This window comes from Triturus cristatus, chromosome 4_2 (assembly GCF_964204655.1).
Source record: "Triturus cristatus chromosome 4_2, aTriCri1.1, whole genome shotgun sequence".
Classification (NCBI taxonomy): Eukaryota; Metazoa; Chordata; class Amphibia; order Caudata; family Salamandridae; genus Triturus; species Triturus cristatus.
The window spans coordinates 66,759,333-66,780,547 of record NC_140586.1 but is presented as its reverse complement, the minus strand read 5'-3'; the positions used below and the strand labels follow the sequence as shown (position 1 = coordinate 66,780,547).

General features: G+C 43.5%; 1 protein-coding gene across 4 annotated transcripts in view; it reads left to right on the top strand.

Annotated features, from left to right (window-relative positions):
• TMEM205 (transmembrane protein 205) overlaps positions 1-21,215 on the top strand; it is a 133,966-nt gene that overhangs the window by 74,467 nt on the left and 38,284 nt on the right. Inside the window, exon 2 of one of the 4 annotated variants that reach the window (XM_085600531.1) lies at positions 20,166-20,213. The exons of the other annotated variants lie outside the window; for them this stretch is intronic. Within the exon in view, the coding sequence (XP_085456657.1) occupies positions 20,182-20,213 (32 nt within the window). The 5' untranslated portion in view covers positions 20,166-20,181. The remainder of the gene's footprint in view (positions 1-20,165; positions 20,214-21,215) is intronic. 4 annotated transcript variants of the gene reach the window in all.

Here is a 21,215-nt window from a genome sequence, read left to right as displayed (position 1 = left end):
TTGGGGGGAGCCGCCAGGTGAAGGCCCACCGGGGGGAGTGAGGTAGTCGAAGGTTAAGCTGAAGCGGTGCATGATCCGAGAGGGTACGCGCCAGATGGTCTACGGAGACGAGCCAGGAGAGGGTATCAGGAGTGGTGATCCAAAGATCTAGACGGGACCAGTAGCCGCGAGTACCAGTAACGGAAGTGCATCAGGACGCAAGTGGCGCCAAGCATCATAAAGGGAGTTTTCAGAAGGATGGAGTTAAGAAGAGCCATGGAGTGTGGGTGGGATGCATAAGGGCCGAAGCAGTCCAAGACTGCGGAGAGTGTAACGTTAAAGTCCCCCCCCCCCACCCCAAAGGAGTGCGGCAGGGCCTAGGGACGAGATAAGGTGCCAGATGTGCGCAAAAAAATCTGGGTCATCCGTGTTAGGACCGTACACCACAGCAGTCGTTAAAGGTTGGGTCTGAAGGGAGCCATGAATAATAACGTAGCGCCCCTCAGGATCTGTGAGTGCCTGGGTGGTTTGTCAAGGGAGTCCCCTGCGTATCAAAATAGACACCCCCAGAGAATAGTTGGAGTAGACAGAGGAGTGTGATTCTCCCCAGTGACGAGAATGTGATCTAGTGGCAGTTGCAGGTAGCAGGTGGGGTTCTTGTAACAGGCAGATGTCCACTTTGTACCGAAGGAGGTGGGCGTGGATAATCCTGGCCTTGTGGTGGCCATTTAGATCACGGATGTTCCAGGTCCAAAATATAGTATCTGTCATACTGTGTTAATGTAGGGAAGGGAGGAGCGCAGTGCGGTGGGAGCGGTCAGGAGCTTCGGATGCGGACGCATGATGGTGCAATCGAACTGAGAGAGTGAGGAGTGATATAGCAATGTAGGGTGTACAAAGGAGCCAACAAGCGCCGGCCTGGGCGGGTGCTGTGCATAAAAGGAGGGACAGTTTCCACAGGCTGGAAGACGGCAGGTGGAGTTGTGTCCAAGAGCGTGGCCCCAGGACTGTGTGGCGTGCAATGCGCCAGGGTGGTGCAGAAAATGTATGGCGGAGATGTGATGCAAGCAAGATGTCAATGGAATAATCAGACATATAAACAACAGCGCCTCAGAAGGAGGCAGAACATTCCCCAAGAGCCCCCCACCCAAACTAACCCCCCACTCGAATTGAAAGGCAAGAGCATAAAATATGCAAAAAGACAACAAAATGCAGTCAATCAAGGACAATAGCGACTCATAGGGAGGTCGTGAACACCTACAACCCACCCTCCCCCCGCCCACACCATCCCCCCAAACAGGTTGAGAAACCACCCACAGCCACCCCAGGAAACCGCAACTTGGAAAGGAGGAATCAATAGCGAGAGTGGGATTTATCCCGTGGAGGCATGGCGTCGCTCAGTGTACACCCCTGCCGGGGAAGGCAGGGTGACCAAGCCAGAAGTGGATTCAGACTGCAGGATACAACTTAACAGACTGCAGGATACAACTTAACATTGCAAGGGGAACCACTATGCCCGACCTCCAGGCGCAGCAGAAGGAGGCGAACATTCAAGAGGACAAAGGGGCGCTAAGCTGATGTGTCCAACAGGTGAACGCACAGTCAAGTAGGGAGAGATGCACAGCCAAGGGCACATGAGAAGATCAAGTCAATCCTGCTTGACACAAAGTTTGGCCGGGTAAGCGAGAGAATATGAGATCTCATGTTTCTGTAGAATGCGCTTTGCGGGCAGGAACTCACGTTGGGCAGCTTGCACAGCCAGGGTATAGTCGGGGTAAAAAGACAGTGAGTTGCCCTGGTGGCGAATATCACCTTTGTCCCTGGCAGCCCGGAGAATTGCGTCACGATCGCGGAAATTAAGGATTTTGGCAATGATAGGACGCGCTGGCAGTCCAGGGACAGGTTGAGGGCCAAGGGAGCGGTGCGCTCCTTCCACAATGAAGACTGGGGAGAGCAGGTCACCGAACAGTTCGCGCACAATTCTTCCACATAGTCCTCCATCCGCTGGATGTTGGTGGACTCGGGCACCCCCGCAATACGGAGCTTACTCCTACGGGAACGTGCCTCCAAAGTCTCATTCTTGGAGCGAATTAGTTCCAGGATCTTGTCCATTTGGAGGAGTTTTTGGCGGTCCTGAGTGGCAGCATCTTCAGCGTCGGAGACCCTCGACTCGACATGCATAAGGCGGTTGTCGTGAGAGTCCACACGGGATTTAACCACATGGAGGCGGGAGGACAGCTGTTCGAACTGAGTAGCGATGCCAGAGACCGCGGATTTGACCTCCAACATGAGGGCCTTGAGGTCATCTTCACGAGAGACTGCCATCTCAGCGGGGGCAGTCTGGGCGCCCCGTCGGTGATTGCGCCCTCCTGGCGCGTCTGTATGCACTGGTCGAAAGTGAGCCAACTAGTAATTACCTTAATAGCCAGAAGAAGAAGGAAAAACGATCTCTGTGTCAGTCGAGGAGGAATAAGGTATGGGTCTTCACGGTATATTAATAGAAGTATAGTAAAGTTAAAGCATATATAGATGTTATTAATGAACATTTAAGATTAAAATGGTTTATATAGCCAAATTGTTAATACCGATACTTTATCTTGTGGTTATACCTTTGTCTATCGCAAAACAGGAGACCAATGCTGGAATAGGCCTATATGGCGATTTGCTAAAATCGCGGTTCCTTCAGAACATGACTGTATGTCACAGAAGTGTTACTGGGGCTAAAGAGTAGAGGCACATAAGATGCACAGCTCTTACAGCTTTAGATAAGCTCTGCAACTGCAAGTTGCAGACCCGCCGCCAACCATTTCTTCATTATATCCACAAATGGGTTTTCTTCGATAATCAGAGTTTTCTATACTAAAGATATCTGTTCCTTTTTGAACAAATCAACCCGGCCCCTCTCTATTCCTTATGGACTCACACTTAGCCCTTATAAGGAATAGCCAGTCCCTCAATTAAAAGTTCCACTGATGGGCATATAAAATTGAGCCTGAATTTGGGAAAATGACTTTATCTCCAACCCCCGAATACAGTACATTACACCGTGATGTATTACATTGCGTGCTTTTACAACGCGGTTTTTACAACGACCGTGTTGTTAGTACGCGATGAATTTGCGTTGCATGTCATTAGAACGACTTGCTGTAGTGGGTGCGCTGGACTTGGGAATAGTATTAATAACTATTCCTACTCCAGTTTGTGCAACAGAAGGGACGGTGTTGGAATTCATTTCCAATACCTCAGCCCCTCTACAGCAAGTCGTTGTAATGACTTGCGATGTAAATGCATCTCGTACTAATCAGTGGCGGCTGGCGACATTTGAAAGTGGTGAGACGGAAAAGTTCTGGATGAGTTGCTGGTAGCGTGCGATCTCAACCGTCATAAGGGGTGTTCGGGTGGTGCACCTCTGCGAAAAGTTTGAAAAAAAAAAGTAAGCAAATGGTGAATTTTCAAGCAAATTTGAGAAAGCAAGTAGGTCAATAAAGCGCTATAAAAAACTGAAAAATAAAACTGTTATTGCAATATGTAAAGCCTTTAGATATATTGCAGTAAGCACTAATTAACACATAATGACATGCAACCCAGTCGCTGCCATTCATTCCAGTCCAACAAAATTAAAATGTACAACTATTTTTCAGAAGATATTCTATGACTTCTTGCAAGTAAAAAGCCACTTCAGTTCTGCATCTTATATTGGTAACGCATAAATTATAGTATACAGATCAGATGATAACTGCAAACTCCCTGTCCTGGTCACAAGGGTTGCATCAAAGACCAGACTGGGCCCTCCTTTGGGATTTTTCTTTCCAAATGTTGAAAATTACACAGACTGCAACCTGAGGCTAGACATGCTTCATTCCGTGCCAATCTGCTCTGTTGTCCACCCTACCAGGTCCCGTGTTCATGCCCTCACAAATTACTTCAATGTATTGCTTGCATTTGGGAGGGGCTGTAAAGGCTGCTTTCCTCAAAGCCATTTGTCAGGCCATAAACACTGAGCTCAGGATGGACATGAGCCGTTAACCACTTTTTACAGTTGTGGAATGCATGGAGGCATATGTCGAAGTTGAGAACATTTCCTGCAAACAATTCAGTTTTCAATGCACAAATTGCCCATTCATCATGTTGCATATCAATAATCCATGAAAATAGCCCTGCATGATGCTCCTGCATCATGCTTCATTGCAAAAATCAACACATTGCAGCTGCGCTAAGTTCACTACTTGGCGCCCCTTCACTATGACCACTGCACAAAACTCCTGGATCGATGCTGCTGTCTATGCCCATACAAAAAGTCTTATGTACATTACTCCTTCATTATACCTAGTCACCACACCTATGCATAATAGCCATGTGTACAATAGATCTTTAAATTTTCCTAGGACGTCGAACTCGTACAGTGCTACTCTACATAACACTGCCCTGCACGGTGCTCTGTACATTAATCCTCAGCGCAATGGTTTTACACAGATTGGCATGAACAAAAAGCACAGTACAATGCCTCATCAATACGCCTCGGTGCAGAGCCCACGCAACATGCCCTCTCACAAAGTGCTCTCACACTACCCCCTGCAAGGTATCCCTTCCCACCGCCCCGGCAGAGAGCCTCCTGCATGGATCTCCAGTTCGGAAACACTTACTTTGGGTGTCTGCATGCGGTCCCTCACTGGAAGCTGCACAGATGGAGGCCTGCAGTGATAGATGCTGGTGGGGGTACGTGAGGTGACACTAAAGTGGCAGACTGTCTGAGTTGTCCCTGGGATTTTGGCATCCGCGTGTAAGGCCCTCTTTTTCTTTGAGAAGCACCCTACCTGCACACCCTCCTCCCGGTGATTGGTGTGCCATGCACATAACAATAATGTCCAGGTACCAGGACATATATGGGTGCCAACGGTGCAAGCAGAAAGAGGCTGTGCCCACCTAACACGAGTGTCTTCGGAGCTGCAGTGACCTCTTGGCTAACAGGGGGCTCCTCGGACCTGCAGTGACCTCTGGCTAACACAGGCAGGGGGCTCCTCGGACCGGAGGTTCAAGTCCCAAACGACAACAACTCATCAGACGAAAGAGGCCGCCAGGACAGTAAAGCCCGGGGCAGATCCTGTCCTTGGGTCGATTCAAGAAGGGTCAGTGTGGGGCCTGACTGAGTTGAAAGATGTCCACCTCATGGCTATCACCTGCTGGTGGTAGGGGTGGGGGGCAGGAAGAGGCCCGGTGGGTCAGGGCATAGTGGACTCGTTTCACCAACACCAAGCGCAGCGCCAGCAGCAGGGACACACTCGCATAGCGCTGCGGGGCTGTCACCACTATTCAGCCTCCCCACCCCCAAGACCCTCCTTGCCCCACATGAGTCTCACTAATGCCGGACATCGCTGACTAAAGAAATACATACTCCAAGCGGAGCGGGCTCTTTCACAAGCAGTCGCGGCTCGCATCGCAATACTCGTGGGGGGGGTCGCAGTCACGCTGGGGTGGGGGCCGGGGAATTCAAATTAAAAAGAAAGAAAACGTACCTGACCGCTGGTCCGCGTCGCCTCTGCTGGGCCCTTGGCACCTTCACTGGAGTGGCAACCCCTCAGCCAATACTCGCTGCTCCAGCAGCGCCAGGATTGGCGTAGAGCAGGGTTAGTCGCCGCCTGCCTGCCCATTAGGAGACCGAGGGCTGAGCCTTTGATCAACCCTCGCTCTCCTAATGGGCATGCGCGAGCCAGAGCAGACACTAGTGCGCATGACTGGGCACGGCGGAAAAATTCACCGACATTTACCAGTCATGCGCACTTGTGGTGCTGCCTGCCCCTGGTCTGACAATGCATCATGCATGTCAGTCAACATGACGCCAGACCGCTCGCCCCCTTCAGACTCTGAAGGGGGTGGGCGGTCCGACGTCATGCTGACTGACATGATTGTCAGTTCTCCCTCGGCATCCCTGAACTTAAGTAAACTGAGTCAGTTTACTTAAGTTCACAGCCGCCGGGGGAGCTGCAGTTGCGGGCGGCTTGTGGGGCAACGCCCCAGCACCCTAATGGATGCACCGCCACTGGTATTAACAACACAGTCATTGTAATGACCGCGTTGTAATAATCTTGCGATGTAATGACAGCGTTGTAAACGCTGTTTCCTCCAACCCCCTGCTTTAACCCTCCTACTTTGATAATGTATTTTTGCTGCCAAATTGAGCTAAGCTGACTACTGTCATTTCTGATGAATCGAAGGAGAACCAAATAGAGAATAGCGTATAAAATTGGGGTATTTTTTGTTAAAATTCGCATTGTCTCAAAAATTCGAATGTAGCTCTATAAGACTGTATATTAGATTTGGCTTCGAAGAGACTATTCTTCATGTCCTTGTTTAATACTTGATTCGTGAATCTCCTTAAATAGCTTGGAGAGAAAGCTGTGTAATTTTCTTTAATATCCAGTTGTAACCACCCATCTCAGTGTGGTACAACATAGCTGTCTACGGCTACTGTGCTAATATAAACTGGGCATTTACTCTGTTTTCATTTGGAAAACAATCTTATTTACGTTACAGAGGATTGCTTTAAATAGAAATATGTATTTAGTTAGAATAGTGATCTTATTTCAACTGATTCTGCAAGTAAGTGAGAAATTATATTGATCCCATTTACACAAGTGCAAATTAATTCATAAAGTTTTCAAATATCAGAAGTCATGAGCACTCAGATACCTTAGTGCACAATTTGTCGATATCCTACTGAGCTCTAAGGGCTAAATTACAGTTTTTATCCTAAAGGGTGAAATCTTAGTTTTGAAGTGTTTGACTCTTTACCTAGACACCAACAAAAATTATTGGATGATATTAAGAACATATTCAATATTATTAAGTCCACATTGTCTGTGTAAAGGTTTTTCTTTGCCTACCCCGAACCCCACACCTGGAAGGCAGCTTGTTGAAGCTTTGTGCGTGTGTGTCTTAATAGCATATGGTTCAGTGCACCCCTGTCTTGTCTCACAGCTGACCGTTATTGCCACCCCTGGTATCCCATTTATTGTGAGTCGTAGCTGTGCCTCAGTATATGCATGAAGTTAGCAACCTGATGAACTAGGATGGTATTTCATTTTTGGAAGCACTTCCAATAACCATTATTGGTTCCCTAGATTGAAACCTTTTTTGGCAACTAAAAAAGGTCTATTTTCAGCAGAAAGATAAGAGATAGCTTTGATTAGAAAATGTCTGACCAGCTAGTTTACAACTGTGTACAAATCCCGTCTGATCTGATCCCACCTTGCTCCCAAAAGAACGGGGCTAATGGAATTTTCGTATTTTTTTTTTTAATAATCTCTATTCAGGAGCATGAAGTGATGAGTCACTGAGTTGCAATGTTTTATATTTTTACTGGCCTACAAAAAGCTACACACTATGCTTACTTTAAAGGAAACACTTTACTTTCCTGTTTGGCAAACGTGGTTAAAAACTTCAATTAGCTGTAGTGTTAATACTTTCAGAAATGTTCTATATATCACACCGCACATGGTCCGTACTGAGGGCCTTTCCAGCCAGTAGATCCTTCATAGTGTGCTCCATTTTGTTCGTGTTAATCAGAGATTCCGGGTTAGTAGCTTGTTCCGGGTCTACATAATGGGTATTAGTTCTTGTTAAAGGATTAGGATTTCCTTTGTCTTCCTCTTTTCAGTATGCAGTTCCTGAAAGAAGTGTTGAAAAACTGCAGCGATTTCCTTTTGTTCATGAACAAATTCTTTACTTCTGTGCTCTGGATATCATTTTTCACTGTCTCACTTTTTGCTTTCCCTGCAAGTATTGTACTTACTTCATTACATTTGTCATATACACGCTATCAGTAATTGCGCTCATGAAGGTCCCTGGAAGGACCGTTTCAAAATAATCCAAGATCTCTTGCACTGGAGCACCGTTGGAATTTATTTGAAGAATTTTTATTTTTTTAATCCGGAGTGTGAACTTCAAATTCAATTCAAGCTGTGTTTCTCTAAGTGTAGTGCCCATCTACTCAAAGTGTTATTTACTTAATTCGCTACCACTGCAACACTTTTATGATCAGAGAAAAACACCATTTTCATTTCTATGGACTATATATTAACATTGGTCAAAAATAATCCAGCCTGGCAGACTCGGTAAATCAAGGGTGTATCTGCTGGATGAACCACTCTCCATATATCTATTTTATAGGTGATGTACTTTAGTTCCGAATTTATTTATTTATTTTAACTGCCCTCCTGTTATTTTTGGCCCAATAGCATATACTAGAAAAACCAAATGATGATATAACATTAAAATCTCTTCCCATAATTATACTGTGCAGATAAGTCGTAAGAGTAGTTTAAGCTCTATCAAATCCTCTGAATCATTGGTGGTGGGTCCACAATTAGAAAAAAGGTGATGAATTTCCCCTATATATTCACGTGTCATTACTCGACTCCCTTTTAATCCAGATTCTTATTTAATTATATGCCAGTTCTGCATTCAGCAGAATAAGCTTGCAGTGCTTTTATGAGCGCTTGGCACAGGAAGGGAAGACTCTTTGAATCCAACCATACTTCTCCTTCTGTTTGAGCTTTAAAACTTTGTCTTGAGTCAGCTGAGTGTCTTGTAACATTGCAATTTACGCATGGGTATTTTTTAAATATGAAAATATTAGACTACATTTGCCAGTTGTATACAAACAGTAACATAATTTTTTTTTTGTTTAACTTTGTTTTTGTTGTTTTATTATAATCTTTGCATTTTACATTGCATTCAATGACAACGGTATTTAATACAATTCAGATCCCCGCTTTATATCATCAAAGCATTTATAACATTCTACATGTTGGTTATCAACTTCTGTTACCGATCTCTTGTACCAGCCATTGGCTTAACAGCTTAGCATACCTCTTTGATGCATGAGAAACTTAATCAAAAACCGAACATGGAACAGTTTCCCCTGCACCTAGAACACTTACAGTAAAGCTACACATTTACCCATGTGTCACCCCCAAGACCTCCCCAACAGCCCGCCTGTGTACCTAGTTTACCATACCTATCCAGTGCACAACATTCACTATGCATTTGTTGTACCATGATGTGAAGGGGCTAAATGTGTGGACGGGAGGGCGGAACAGGGAAGAGCACTCATAGGCTTATGTAGGTCAGCTAAGCAGAGTGCTAATTGCTACTCTTTAAATCCTGTATTATAGGCTATCCTCTCTCGGCCGTTCGTCGTCAGCCGCGGGAGTTCCCGTCAGTGTCTCCGAACGATCGCGCCAGGCCATTCGAAAGTCTGATAGTATAGCGTCCCATGCCGCAGCCATTGGCTATTTACGCAGCCCCATGGCGTCTTCCTGGCAGAGTGCTACGTTTTCTGCCCGCGCCCAGCATAGTAGGGATTGATACCAGGCCACTGCTACACAAACCGTAACATTCATGAATAGAATCTGTATCCTAATCTTTGTTTTGATACAGTCTTCTTTACTACCTTTTTCATCTTTGCCCCTGGCCTTTACTTGAGACCCTCACCCTCCCTCCAATTTGAATGAACCATTTTGTCTCTAGGAATGCTTTGATAGCATTCCAAGGCAGTGGCTGTTCTTGTTCCGTAACCCAATCTAGGTTCATGCTGTTGGCCAATTTACCCATAATTCGTATCTGAAACACCTACTAAACCATTTTTTAGTGTCATGCAAAGTTTTCCGATTCACTTCAAAGCCTCTAACTCTCTTTTACATCCCTTTACTGAAGTATAACACGTTATTGAATTCCCATTTTATTAACTCTGTATAATTTCTCAGTCACTTAAAGGATGCAGACTCTGTTTTCTGCATCTTAGTTAGGAAACAACGGATATCACCAGCCTCATAACAAATTCAACAATCTACCTTTCAAGCTACTTGATGTCCTTCAAGACTACAATAAAGTCCGATACCCCCAAGTTTTTTGTTGTTTTTTCATTGAAAAGATCTAACTTCTCTCAGACACTTCATAGTATTGGACAATAGATTGGGGAAAATTTGAAAATATGGACCTGGAATACACCTTAATGTGTTCAATTACTTGCACATTGGATAGTATATTTTTTTTAATGGTAAAGTCTTGACAAAAAAAAACAAATGTCCTTGGCAGGTGCCCCTCTTTGGTGTTGAAAGTTTTACTCCGTGATCTCTGGATATGGACGTGATTTCTGGATATGCTGCTTTTTAGGTCGAGCCTGTAGCAGCGCGCATGCGCTGCTCTGGCGAGACTTTATGTAAACAGTAAAAGGGCTTTGGAAAGCTCACCACACGCTCCTGCGTGTGGTTTGTTTTCCTTCAGAGGCTATTCGCCTTTGCGTGCGTCTTTCTGAGAAAAAGACAGCACGCAATTGGGCAAAGGCGGGTGCATGTCCCACCTTTGCTCCGCCCACGGCCTATTGCTTGTGGTTACCCGCACAGGCCACATCTGTTTTGAATTATCGTGCACAGATGCGTGTGCGATAATGCAAAACAGATGTCTCGCTGTGGCGCACGCGCGTACCTCTCACGTGCTTTTTTTTTTTTTTCACATTTCGCGGTTCGAATCATAGCCAGGGGTTTACACCCTAAAAGGCCATGTACAATGCTGGTAGAGAGCTTCAGGTCTGACCACCGGCTCGGTAGTTTAAGCCCCCCCGCCTCTCCCTTTAAAGGGGCCGTCACTAGGATGTGCTTGTTCACGGACAGCAGACGAGACAAGATATTGCAGGCGAGACGCCCTCTCAGCCGCCCCTGCCCCTCAAACTCTCATTAAATATTGCAAATGTACCAAAAGCTGGGGCCTGCAGCCTGGCTTAGAGACCTCACCAGTTATAGCCCGAGGGGCGGGGACTATGAGTGGGGGGTGCGGGTTGTAAGTCAACCCGACCTCCACCTGTCTAGCACAGACGTGGCATGGCTGCCTCGCGGCTCCGTCTACACCCCGCTTCCTTATTTTAAAAAGACTTCACCAAACATACTTTCATCAGGAACCTCGCTTTGAGACCCCACTCGCTTCCACCCCGTCTGTCATAAGAAACTGGGACAGAACAGAGCGAGTTTAAACAAGAAGCTCTTCACGTCCTGCTAAGAACAGCCTGTTTGTAACAGGAAGTACGTGGGTGTGCGCACGTGCACCCTCTTGCAGCTATCAGGCTGCTTGGCCCCAGGCTCCCCCCAGAGTCGCCCTCTTCTTTTTTATTTAATCACAGGTGTTTCTTTTTTTCCACATTTATCTCATGAAATGCTAATGCCCCCTCATGTTCCCTCTTGCATTGCCAAGTTCGGAGCTGGCTTTTCCTTGCACGATCCCCAAATGGAGTCCTATTAATGTGAAAATAGATACTCCCCTCCCGCACCGCAAAAAAATAAAATCCCTGATCCGAGAAGGTCATTGGCTGACACGCACAGATTCAGAGCGAATGTTCTTTACAACTCAATTTATTTGGCAGAAACGTCAGACCCGTTACTTCCACGGTGCACCGGCAGCAGCTCCGTGGTGACTACTCTGCAAAATGTGCGCCTGTGCATGTGGGGCGCAGGGCTGAATATGTCCTACATTAAGGGTGTCCAGCGTGGAGCCAGGAGGGCCGCACGCATGCAAGTTCCAAGCTAACCAGTGACGAGTAAAGGAGTGACGTCATATTCAGTGTGCGTAGGTTGATCTTCTTCAAATGTATTTCAAAATCTGGTTTGTGTCAAAGTGGGCTTCCCTTCCCTATATGTTTGAGGGTGCCCTATAATATGCTGGCCCGTAGTTTCGTGCGGGCATGTTGATGTTGTTTTTTTCCCTTCTACAGTCGTGCAGTTTCTGTTTGTCATTGCATCTAGATATATGATACAACAAGTAACATCATACCTACAACAAGTCAGGACTATTGGCTTTGTCAATGGTTGTTAGTTGCATAAGATAAATAAGTAGCAACCATGGCTTGAATATAATATTGAAAAAGCTTCCACTTACAGCCCTGGTGACACCACAACAATGTTGCTGCTCCAGAGTTTCAAAAAGAGAAGGGACATCCTGAGAGAAAATGACTCTCTTTAAAGGATTTCCCTACCCCTACAACGCTCACCTGGCATGACGCCATGCCGTAACTTCTCCACTATTGAGAAGTGAGCAGCGTGAGCACGCACATACCAATGTGCCTGCTGTCACCGCAGTCTGGAAACAAACGACCGCCTGTGACCGGGCACAAAACAGAACCCGATAGAGACCCTTTCTGAGGCCTCCTTTAAACAAGCATTGGCATAGCCAATAGGTCTCGCCTTTGGGACCTTATAAGTGTTGAGCCATGCAACACTTGTTGTTGCACCAAGGATATTCTGCTGGATAACGAAACACTTATAAGGTCCCAAAGGCGAGACCTATTGGCTATGCCAATGCTTGTTCCTCTTGAAGCCAATTCTTATGGAGTGCAGATAAGCTGCAGTATAAATCGTCCTCCAAACGCTGACTTTGTGTGGACAGACGTCTCTCTCAAAAACTATGCTGCTCTTTGCCTTTACTTCAGATTATGGCGTTACCTCTGGGGTGGTCAGTGGGGGAGCATTCCCTCCTTCCGATTCTGACCTGATCTCGGCGCTCTGTACCTCAGCATGGCCTGCAGATGTCCTTGCTAATCTGGTGGCGGTAAGGCTTTGAACGCATACATTCATTAGCAGGTGGGGATTTCAGTTGAATATGCTGTTTCATAATACAGGATACGAAAATGCCGAAAGCTCAAGCTGCCTCACAGCGACACTCCTGGCCACCAACCCTTCATCTACTCACTGGCTCATTCCTGCACTCATCTACTCACTCATCCATTATAAACACACTAAGTTCGCAATGGCATGCACAGTGAATAAAAGGAAAAGAAAAAGGAAAACCACAACCAAACGAAATCTGCTGGCATATGTTTGCAATAGAAAATAGGTTTGAAAAAACATTAAACATGGCAGGTGGCGTCCAAATTGGAATGATCTTGTTTACAGTGCATCATCTTGAAACAGTAAAACAATGTTACACTATGCACTGGGCTGCCTTCTTCCAATGGCAGTGTAATTTTTGTAAAATTCGGTGGCCATCTTTAAATGTTAAAACAGTGATGCTCTGTGAACAGTACTGTTCTAAAAAGGCCACCAGTTTAGAAGCAGTGGCCGCATATATTGCAACAAACTGGAGCTAAAATGAAGAACAAGTGTGCAGACATGTAGCACTGTATGGGGAGCTGCTGTGATCACTTAACGACAAAATAAAACAACATGCAATGGCAATACCAGTAGATCTGGTTTATTACTACAAGTGTCCCTTCACTCATTGATTAGTTTGGGTACTCTATAAGTCAAGATGCTTGCACTTGGTCTCGCATTCATGCGCTCATAAAACCATTCATCCAACCACTGACTCGTTCTTCCATTTACCCACTTACCCATCCGCGGTAAAAAAGACACAAACTTCCACATGCATATAAACAATGAATTAAAAAGAATAAAAGTGGAACATGGGAAACATGCCACCACCTAAACTTGGTGAGAATATGCTTGCAATACAAAAAATACAATTAAACATAGTAGCCAGTGGCCGTCATGCAATGGTATTGTACACAGTGTATCATTGTTTCAAGGTTATATTGTAGCTGCCACATTTAGAAGCAAAGTGTTCACCATCTTGGAGCAGTAAAACGCAATGATACACTATGCAGAGTACTATTCCAATTTAAACACTATGCAGAGTACCATTCCAATTTAAACACTCCACTGGAGCGCCACCTTCGAGTTCTAAAGGGTTTAGTGCATCACTTTTGTACTAAGTCAGGCTGACACACATAATGCTTCTAAATATGGTGGCAATTTTGGAATGGGAAAACAATGATGGACAAAGGATGCAACACACTGCAGATGAAGTCTGGGCCATGCAAGCAGCCTGGTAGCACTGTCTTGGGAGCTGTAGAACACTCGGGGGGGGGGGGGGGAATAAAAAGGAGAATGAAAGGGAAAACGGGAAAATGAAGGACTAGCCCCCACTCACACTGTGAAGCGCACCCCTTTTCAGTCAGATGTGAACGTAAATTGGTCAAATGCTGTTACAGGGCAGTAGAGGCAATGGCAGAAATAGGCTAATAGACTTCTCTATGCAGTATGCTGTCGCACAAAGAAGCAGAATGAGAAGGACACTTGAACAGACAGAAGAGAGCTGGCCCAAAGTCCCTATAAGTAGTTATATAAATGGATAGTATTTTTTTTTGATTAACAATTTTAATGGTATTTGAACAGAAAATACCAGCAAGAGTCAAATATAGTGTATCACAGAATTCGTCTGACATTATCATTTTACATATACCGGGGGAGATGAATTTGCAGTACACGGTCCCCCAGATCTCACACGGTGCACAAAGTTTCAGAAGGAAATAAGTTTACTCAATCTGCCCCAGCTATTTGCTCCAAACCTTATGCTATTTAGCTGGACACCCTCTGGCTTCGAACAACGGTTTCTCTTGTGCAGTGCACCAGCCCCCACCCCCTGCGCCATTTTGTTATGCCAGGGGATTTCAGATTTATCCAGTTGGTCGCAATGTCTCGATTGGCCACCATTATGTTAGTAGTAAGAAATAGCTTGTCAGCCGGGAACCATCTAGCCCATCCGTAACCCAGGAGTATATTTAAGGGGTTATGCGGGACCTCCCATCCCAGGACCTCTGTGAGTTCTTCTTCTATGGAGTCCCAGTAGCGTGTGATGACAAGGCAGGTCAATACCATGTGAAAGAAGTCTGCTGGGTCGTGGGCACATCTCGCACAAGATGCGTTTGACTTCATACTTGGGCTAAAGAGGCGTTTGGGTGTTAGGTAGGAGGCATGTAAATAGTACAGTTGGGTTTAAAAAAAAAAATTACAATGGCCTTTTAGACACTACCCAATTTAAGAAAATCTACCGAGTATTATCACAGTACTAATCTTTTACCCAGAGTTTTTTTCTGAGAGGGTAACCAACACGAAAACCATTGCTCACTAAATTAATCTCCAAGATTATGTGTAAATAATACCAATCTACAGCCCTCAACACTGAATAATAGCAATCTACCCTTAAAGGCCTATTAGGTTTAATAAATGCACTTCACAATAATTAAATCATCACTACTACCTCTATCATCCTTCATTTCCCTGATAAACCGCTCAGACTTCTGGCATCTGAAATAACTTTTCCCAATTAGCCAATCGAGTCTGTAGGACAAATTATTGGTTTATTGCTATAACAAACTGAGGCCTCCTTTATTGCACATAAGCTGGAACCCATTAGAAATAGGCCTAAATCCCAAATATATGCGAAATGACAGCTGGCAAAACAATGGACAACCCCTGTGAAAAGGACCTAACAATGATTATCACATTGCAAATGTTCAAAAGTTTGTCAGAGGGGTAACCAGCATCAAACACTTGCTTACTGTGGTAGTCTGTGGGATTCCATGTAACAAAATATATGTCTGCAGCTTTACCAAAGTGTAATGATAATCCACCCTTAAGGGTCTAATGGTGTTTAACGCTTTTCACAATAAATTGGTCCGGCTAACAGTTTGTCGTAACTTTTCATTAAAAAACATGTTTGACTTATGGTGGCTAACCTACATTTTCCCAAATGCTTCAATTAGGTCCAGAGCCCTAATCATTGGCTTGTCAACATAACCATTTTAAGATTACTGAATTCTGTATAGGCTTACCCACAATGCAACCCTAGGGTATACATTCCGAAAATTATATACGTCTGCACAAAATGACAGTTGACAAAACAATATTTAATGACTCCTAAAGGACTAAATAGGATTATTAGAGTGCAAATTGTCTATCTTCAGGGTTTGTCAGAGAGGGAAACCAGAACACAAAACTAATACCACAACCCTTGCTTACTACAGTGAATTGGGAGAATTTATGCAATGTAATACCTGTCTATGTGCTTAAACACCATGTAATTTACAATCCGTATTTAAAGGCCAATTGGTTTTAACATTTTATTTTCAGAATAAATAAGTCCGGTCTACTGCTTGTGTCATAAATGTTGTAGTAAAATGATTAGCCCTATGACATCTGATATATTTTCTAATAAACCAATCGGACCTGTAGCAATTTATCCCTGACTTTTCAACATAAGCACCTCAAGCAAACTGTATTCTACATAAGCTTCTCATCAAGACAACTATCAGTTTAGAGTCATTTTACATTATAAATATGTACAAAATTACAGCTGTCAAAACTCTTCCTCAAATGGTATCGCAAGGATTCTCAAAGAGCAAATCTTTCCAATGAGGTAAAAATTGCAATACAAGCTCCCTTTTTCAGCTGAGGCTCACAACGTCTGCCCATTCAAATTCTGTTATCGGTGAAATGAAAATTTGGGAGTTGCCAAAGCCCCTCGGTGGTCATAAAATTATAAACATGCCCACTATTTCAGTTGGCAAAATGATATACGACCCTTCTTAAAATAGCTTAACAAGGATTCTCAAACTGCAAATCCTTTTCCCTTGGGGTTTGTCACATGGTGTAATCAACACTAAAGCTTTTGCTTACTGTGTAATGACAAATGACAAGCCAGCCTTAAAGGCCTAATGGGTTTCACATAATATTTTTACAATAAGTAACGTGGGCCTACAGTATGTGGTGTTGTAACTTTTTTCATAATACACAAATGAGACCTATTGCTTTTGTCAGTGGTTTGTCACCATAGCCAACTCTGTCCTGATGTGTCAAGCATAAGCTTTCCCTGGTGTCAAAAGTGGAATTGAATCACATTTTTCTGTAGAAGCATTCCCCTTCTGCCCAATCGCAATCTCTACACAAGGGGATCAACATTTGGGAGGTTCCAAAACCACTCTCTCAGTAGTCCCAAAATGACAATTGCGTACAAAAGTTCAGTTGGCAAAACAATATAGAACTTTTCCTCAAAACAGTATAACAAGGATTCTCAAAGTGAAACTCTTTTGCTCCTAGGTGATTGTCTAAAGGGCAACCAACACGACAACCCTTTCTTAGTATGGTAATCCGTGAGATTCCCTGTAACAAAATATCTCTCTACAAATGTCTTGTATTCTATCTATTGCATATTTCTATGTCTGCCTTTACCCACTCAATGCCTTTCTAGTGAAATGCTTCAGCACTGTGATGTACTACGGAATGTTGGGTGCTGATTGAAGATAAGCCACAGTTATGATGGGGCTGAGCTGCCTGCTGGCTGCTCCTGGTGGGGCTTATTCCAGGATACTTAATATCTTACAATAAATCCTCTTGAAATACCTCAACCTGTCTGGACTACATTACTACAAAATGTTAACACAGTGTAATGACAATCCACTCTTAAAGGCTTATGCCATATGTGTTATGTCATAATAAGTCCGGCCTACTACCTTTATTGTAATCTTTCATAATAAACCGAACAAACTGATAATCTTGATCAATGACGACGACGAGTTGATCTTACCTACGTGCTCAACTAAAGAAGACTAATTTCAAGAAGGCAACTAAAGTCAAGTTTCAAGAAGTCAACTAAAGAAGTCAAGTTTCAAGAAGGCAACTAAAGAATACTAATTTCAAGAAGGCAACTGATGAAGACTAATTTCAAGAAGGCAACTAAAGTCAAGTTTCAAGAAGTCAACTAAAGAAGTCAAGTTTCAAGAAGGCAACTAAAGAATACTAATTTCAAGAAGGCAACTGATGAAGACTAATTTCAAGAAGGCAACTAAAGTCAAGTTTCAAGAAGTCAACTAAAGAAGTCAAGTTTCAAGAAGGCAACTAAAGAATACTAATTTCAAGAAGGCAACTGATGAAGACTAATTTCAAGAAGGCGAGTTAAATCTTCATCAATTTATTTCAAGAAGGCAAGAAATTTCAAACCTCATCAAACATCAAGCAAAGACTCTGGCTTCAGAGCCCCACCAGTGACCATCACACCGGTCGCCCTTACCTGTTCAAGCCAGATGCTGCTTCAACATTTCATTGACTCCTGTGCTTTCTCAACACTTTCAACGAAAATCTACAATAGTTCAATCTCAGCACCTCAAGATCTGTTGCTTCTACAGCGTCCCACATGCAAGGAACAAGGATTTACAGCTATTAATTAAATGCAGCTCAAGCATATCGACAAGCAAGTGTTTCAACAGATATGTGACATGTGGACATGTGCCTTATGGGGATTTTTCAACTATCCATTTGTTTTCATCTGCATTTGCGGTGTTTCATTTTGGTGAGGCACGTTTTTTGAGATATTGCCCAAGCTTTCCAAACAAATTACAATGAGGAAAATGTGTGTTAACCTCTTTTGTACTAGCGCCAGTTTGTCTGCCTTGTCTACAGTTCAAGAGTGCAGCACACAGCGCGTTGGATTACTCAGAGCGTATGCAACCTCATATTTTCTTGATTGTTTGGGCCATGACTGTGAGTTTGGATTTCACTCAATATGTTGGGCATTGACATTGTGTTGATCGCGCTATCTGCGCCATACTTATTTTAAAATAACCGTCATTTTTTGACAAGCTCTCACCAGCGCGAGCCATACCTTTTGAATGTGGCCTCACGAGCGTTTTCTCCTCGTTGTCTCTTCCTGCTTCGGAGACTCTGTGACGTGATGCCTTCTTCGATACAACACTGGTGCCGGTATAATTCACTGCACAGTTATGCCGGGAGCCATCCGGCGCGGCGTCATCGTGCGTGCCTCCATTTTTTTAGTTAGTAGGAGACAAGTGTTTCAAAACGTTGTGTGCATTTGCGTGTGAGGTTAAAGAAGCTTCATGTTCATCTACGAGGTATTTTCAAGGTTATTTTACATCTGCATATGGGTTTCTCACGTTTTGCCTACCAATTACTGACAGTGTTGGTTGAGATGGTTTTTCCATGATCGTTCTGAACACTGTTGGGATGGTTTGCCTGAGCGACGATGTTTTCACGTCTTATACAGTGTTTTTTTTTGTTCTTGATGGCTCAGTTCGACTCGGGTGCAATTGTGGTTTGTTTTTTAATACTATTATGCCATCTAGTGGCCATTTAACTCCTTTATGGCATCTATGTCTGAGCACACTGGTGGTTTTCAAGTACTTTATTTTACTATGGCATGTTTTCATGAATATGCTCATTTTCAATTGCCATATTTTTTTTTTTAAGTTTCAAGAAGGCGAGTGACAGTCTCTCAAGAAATCGATTGTTCAATATTTTTTATTTATCAAAATACTTGCAGGTTCACTGTGATATATTAATGCACTGTTTTACATTCCATTTACAGTTTGCATGTTTGCAGGTTTTCAAAAATTCAATTTCTCAATTTTTCTCTAGTTTTCAATTTGTGCATGGAAAGTTTCCTGTACAGAGTTGCATGGTAAACTTTAACATGCGTGCAGCATTCCCTGTAGGAATTGCACATATCAATTTATGTACTGAATTATCAATGTATATGCATGCGTCCAGTATTTCTTGGTAAGAAATGTGTATCTCTATCGATTTATCAATTTGCATGTGTTATAGTTGTTTTCAAAAGGTCAAGTTTTCAATGTTTTTCAATTTCTGACCTTTTTGAGGTTGTCAATTTGTGCTGCTTCCTTTCAACTATTCAATGTTTTTCAATGTTTTTAAGGTTGTCGATTTGGGGTTTATCCCTCTCAAGGTTTCATTGGAATTTCTATCGAGCCGCATTTTTTCAATGTGTAGCCATATTACGAGGTTGTCTCTGTATGGGTTTATATCTCTCTCAAATGTTCAATAATTTTCAATCTAATTTTTTAATGCTGTTTTACAGGGCGGTGTGGGGGATCTTTGTTTATTCCTCTGCCTCTCTGTTTGATATTTTCTATTCTCTTTTCCGTTATTTACTGAAGAAGGGAATAAGAGTACTGTTTTGTGTTCGTACCTTTAGGTGGTTTCCTCTAAGTATTTCTATCTTCCTGTTTCTTTTGTGTATTCATTGGAGAAGGGAAGAAGAGTACCTATCCTCTCAGTCTAACTTTTCTTCTTGTTCCTTTTATGTGTTGGTTGGATGAGGTAATAATAGTGTCTATTTATGTGTTTGTACTTTTCGGTTTTACTTCTCAAGTCTTATTGTTCTATTTTCTGTATATTTGTATTGCATTGTGTTCTCTGAGAAGGAATGTGTCTGATTTTATTCTTTCACTTCTTTTCTGTATTTTCTGCATGCTGTGCATTGCTTTCTGTCACCTCTGTCTGGCCAGTGGGTGTGATAGAGGGTAATGATTGGTACGCTTTCTTTGACAGGTGTTCCTATACTTCTATGTTTAGTTTTCTGTTGTGGAAGAAAAGGAGGTATGTTGTATTCTATCTATTGCATATTTCTATGTCTGCCTTTACCCACTCAATGCCTTTCTAGTGAAATGCTTCAGCACTGTGATGTACTACGGAATGTTGGGTGCTGATTGAAGATAAGCCACAGTTATGATGGGGCTGAGCTGCCTGCTGGCTGCTCCTGGTGGGGCTTATTCCAGGATACTTAACATCTTACAATAAATCCTCTTGAAATACCTCAACCTGTCTGGACTACATTACTACAAAATGTTAACACAGTGTAATGACAATCCACTCTTAAAGGCTTATGCCATATGTGTTATGTCATAATAAGTCCGGCCTACTACCTTTATTGTAATCTTTCATAATAAACCGAACAAACTGATAATCTTGATCAATGACCTGTATCAAAGACCTGTCACTATAACCAATTCAATGTTGCTGTGTTGAGCATGAGTGTTCCCACAGGGCAAAAACTGCAAAACATGCACTTTTGTAGCAGGTGTACATAACCTCTGCCCAATAAAAATCTGTACTCTGGCGAAAACAGTTTTTGGACAGAGGCACAGTTCCCTTCCGTATAGTACTCTGGAAAGCTCTTTTCTCTGTTTATCATATAAGTTCTGGTGCCAGCTGCGCTATCAAGACATACCTAAAAAGGAGAAAGTAATTGTCAGACCCCATTCAAGGGGGTTACGGTTCAAGCAGGGGCTAGTGGGCTTCAACTATAGGGCCTGGTGTCATTTGCCTCTGAAGTCCGAAGGTTAGTCCCACTATGGATCTGTACTGTAGTGTGTGGGTGTTCAATCTCAGACCTCTAGCACCCAGCAGCACAACATCTGATTGTTCAACCTAGTGCTTTTCTTCATAAAAGATACCACACAAGTAATACTAAAAAAGTACAATTTAGAGAAATGGGCGCTTGCGCTTCTTGAGACTCAATCTGCTCTCCACCTCTCTTTCTTGGGTTTCCCGCTCAAAACCTGGATGCCAGATTCTCGCAGTCAGGGACTCTGGGCATGT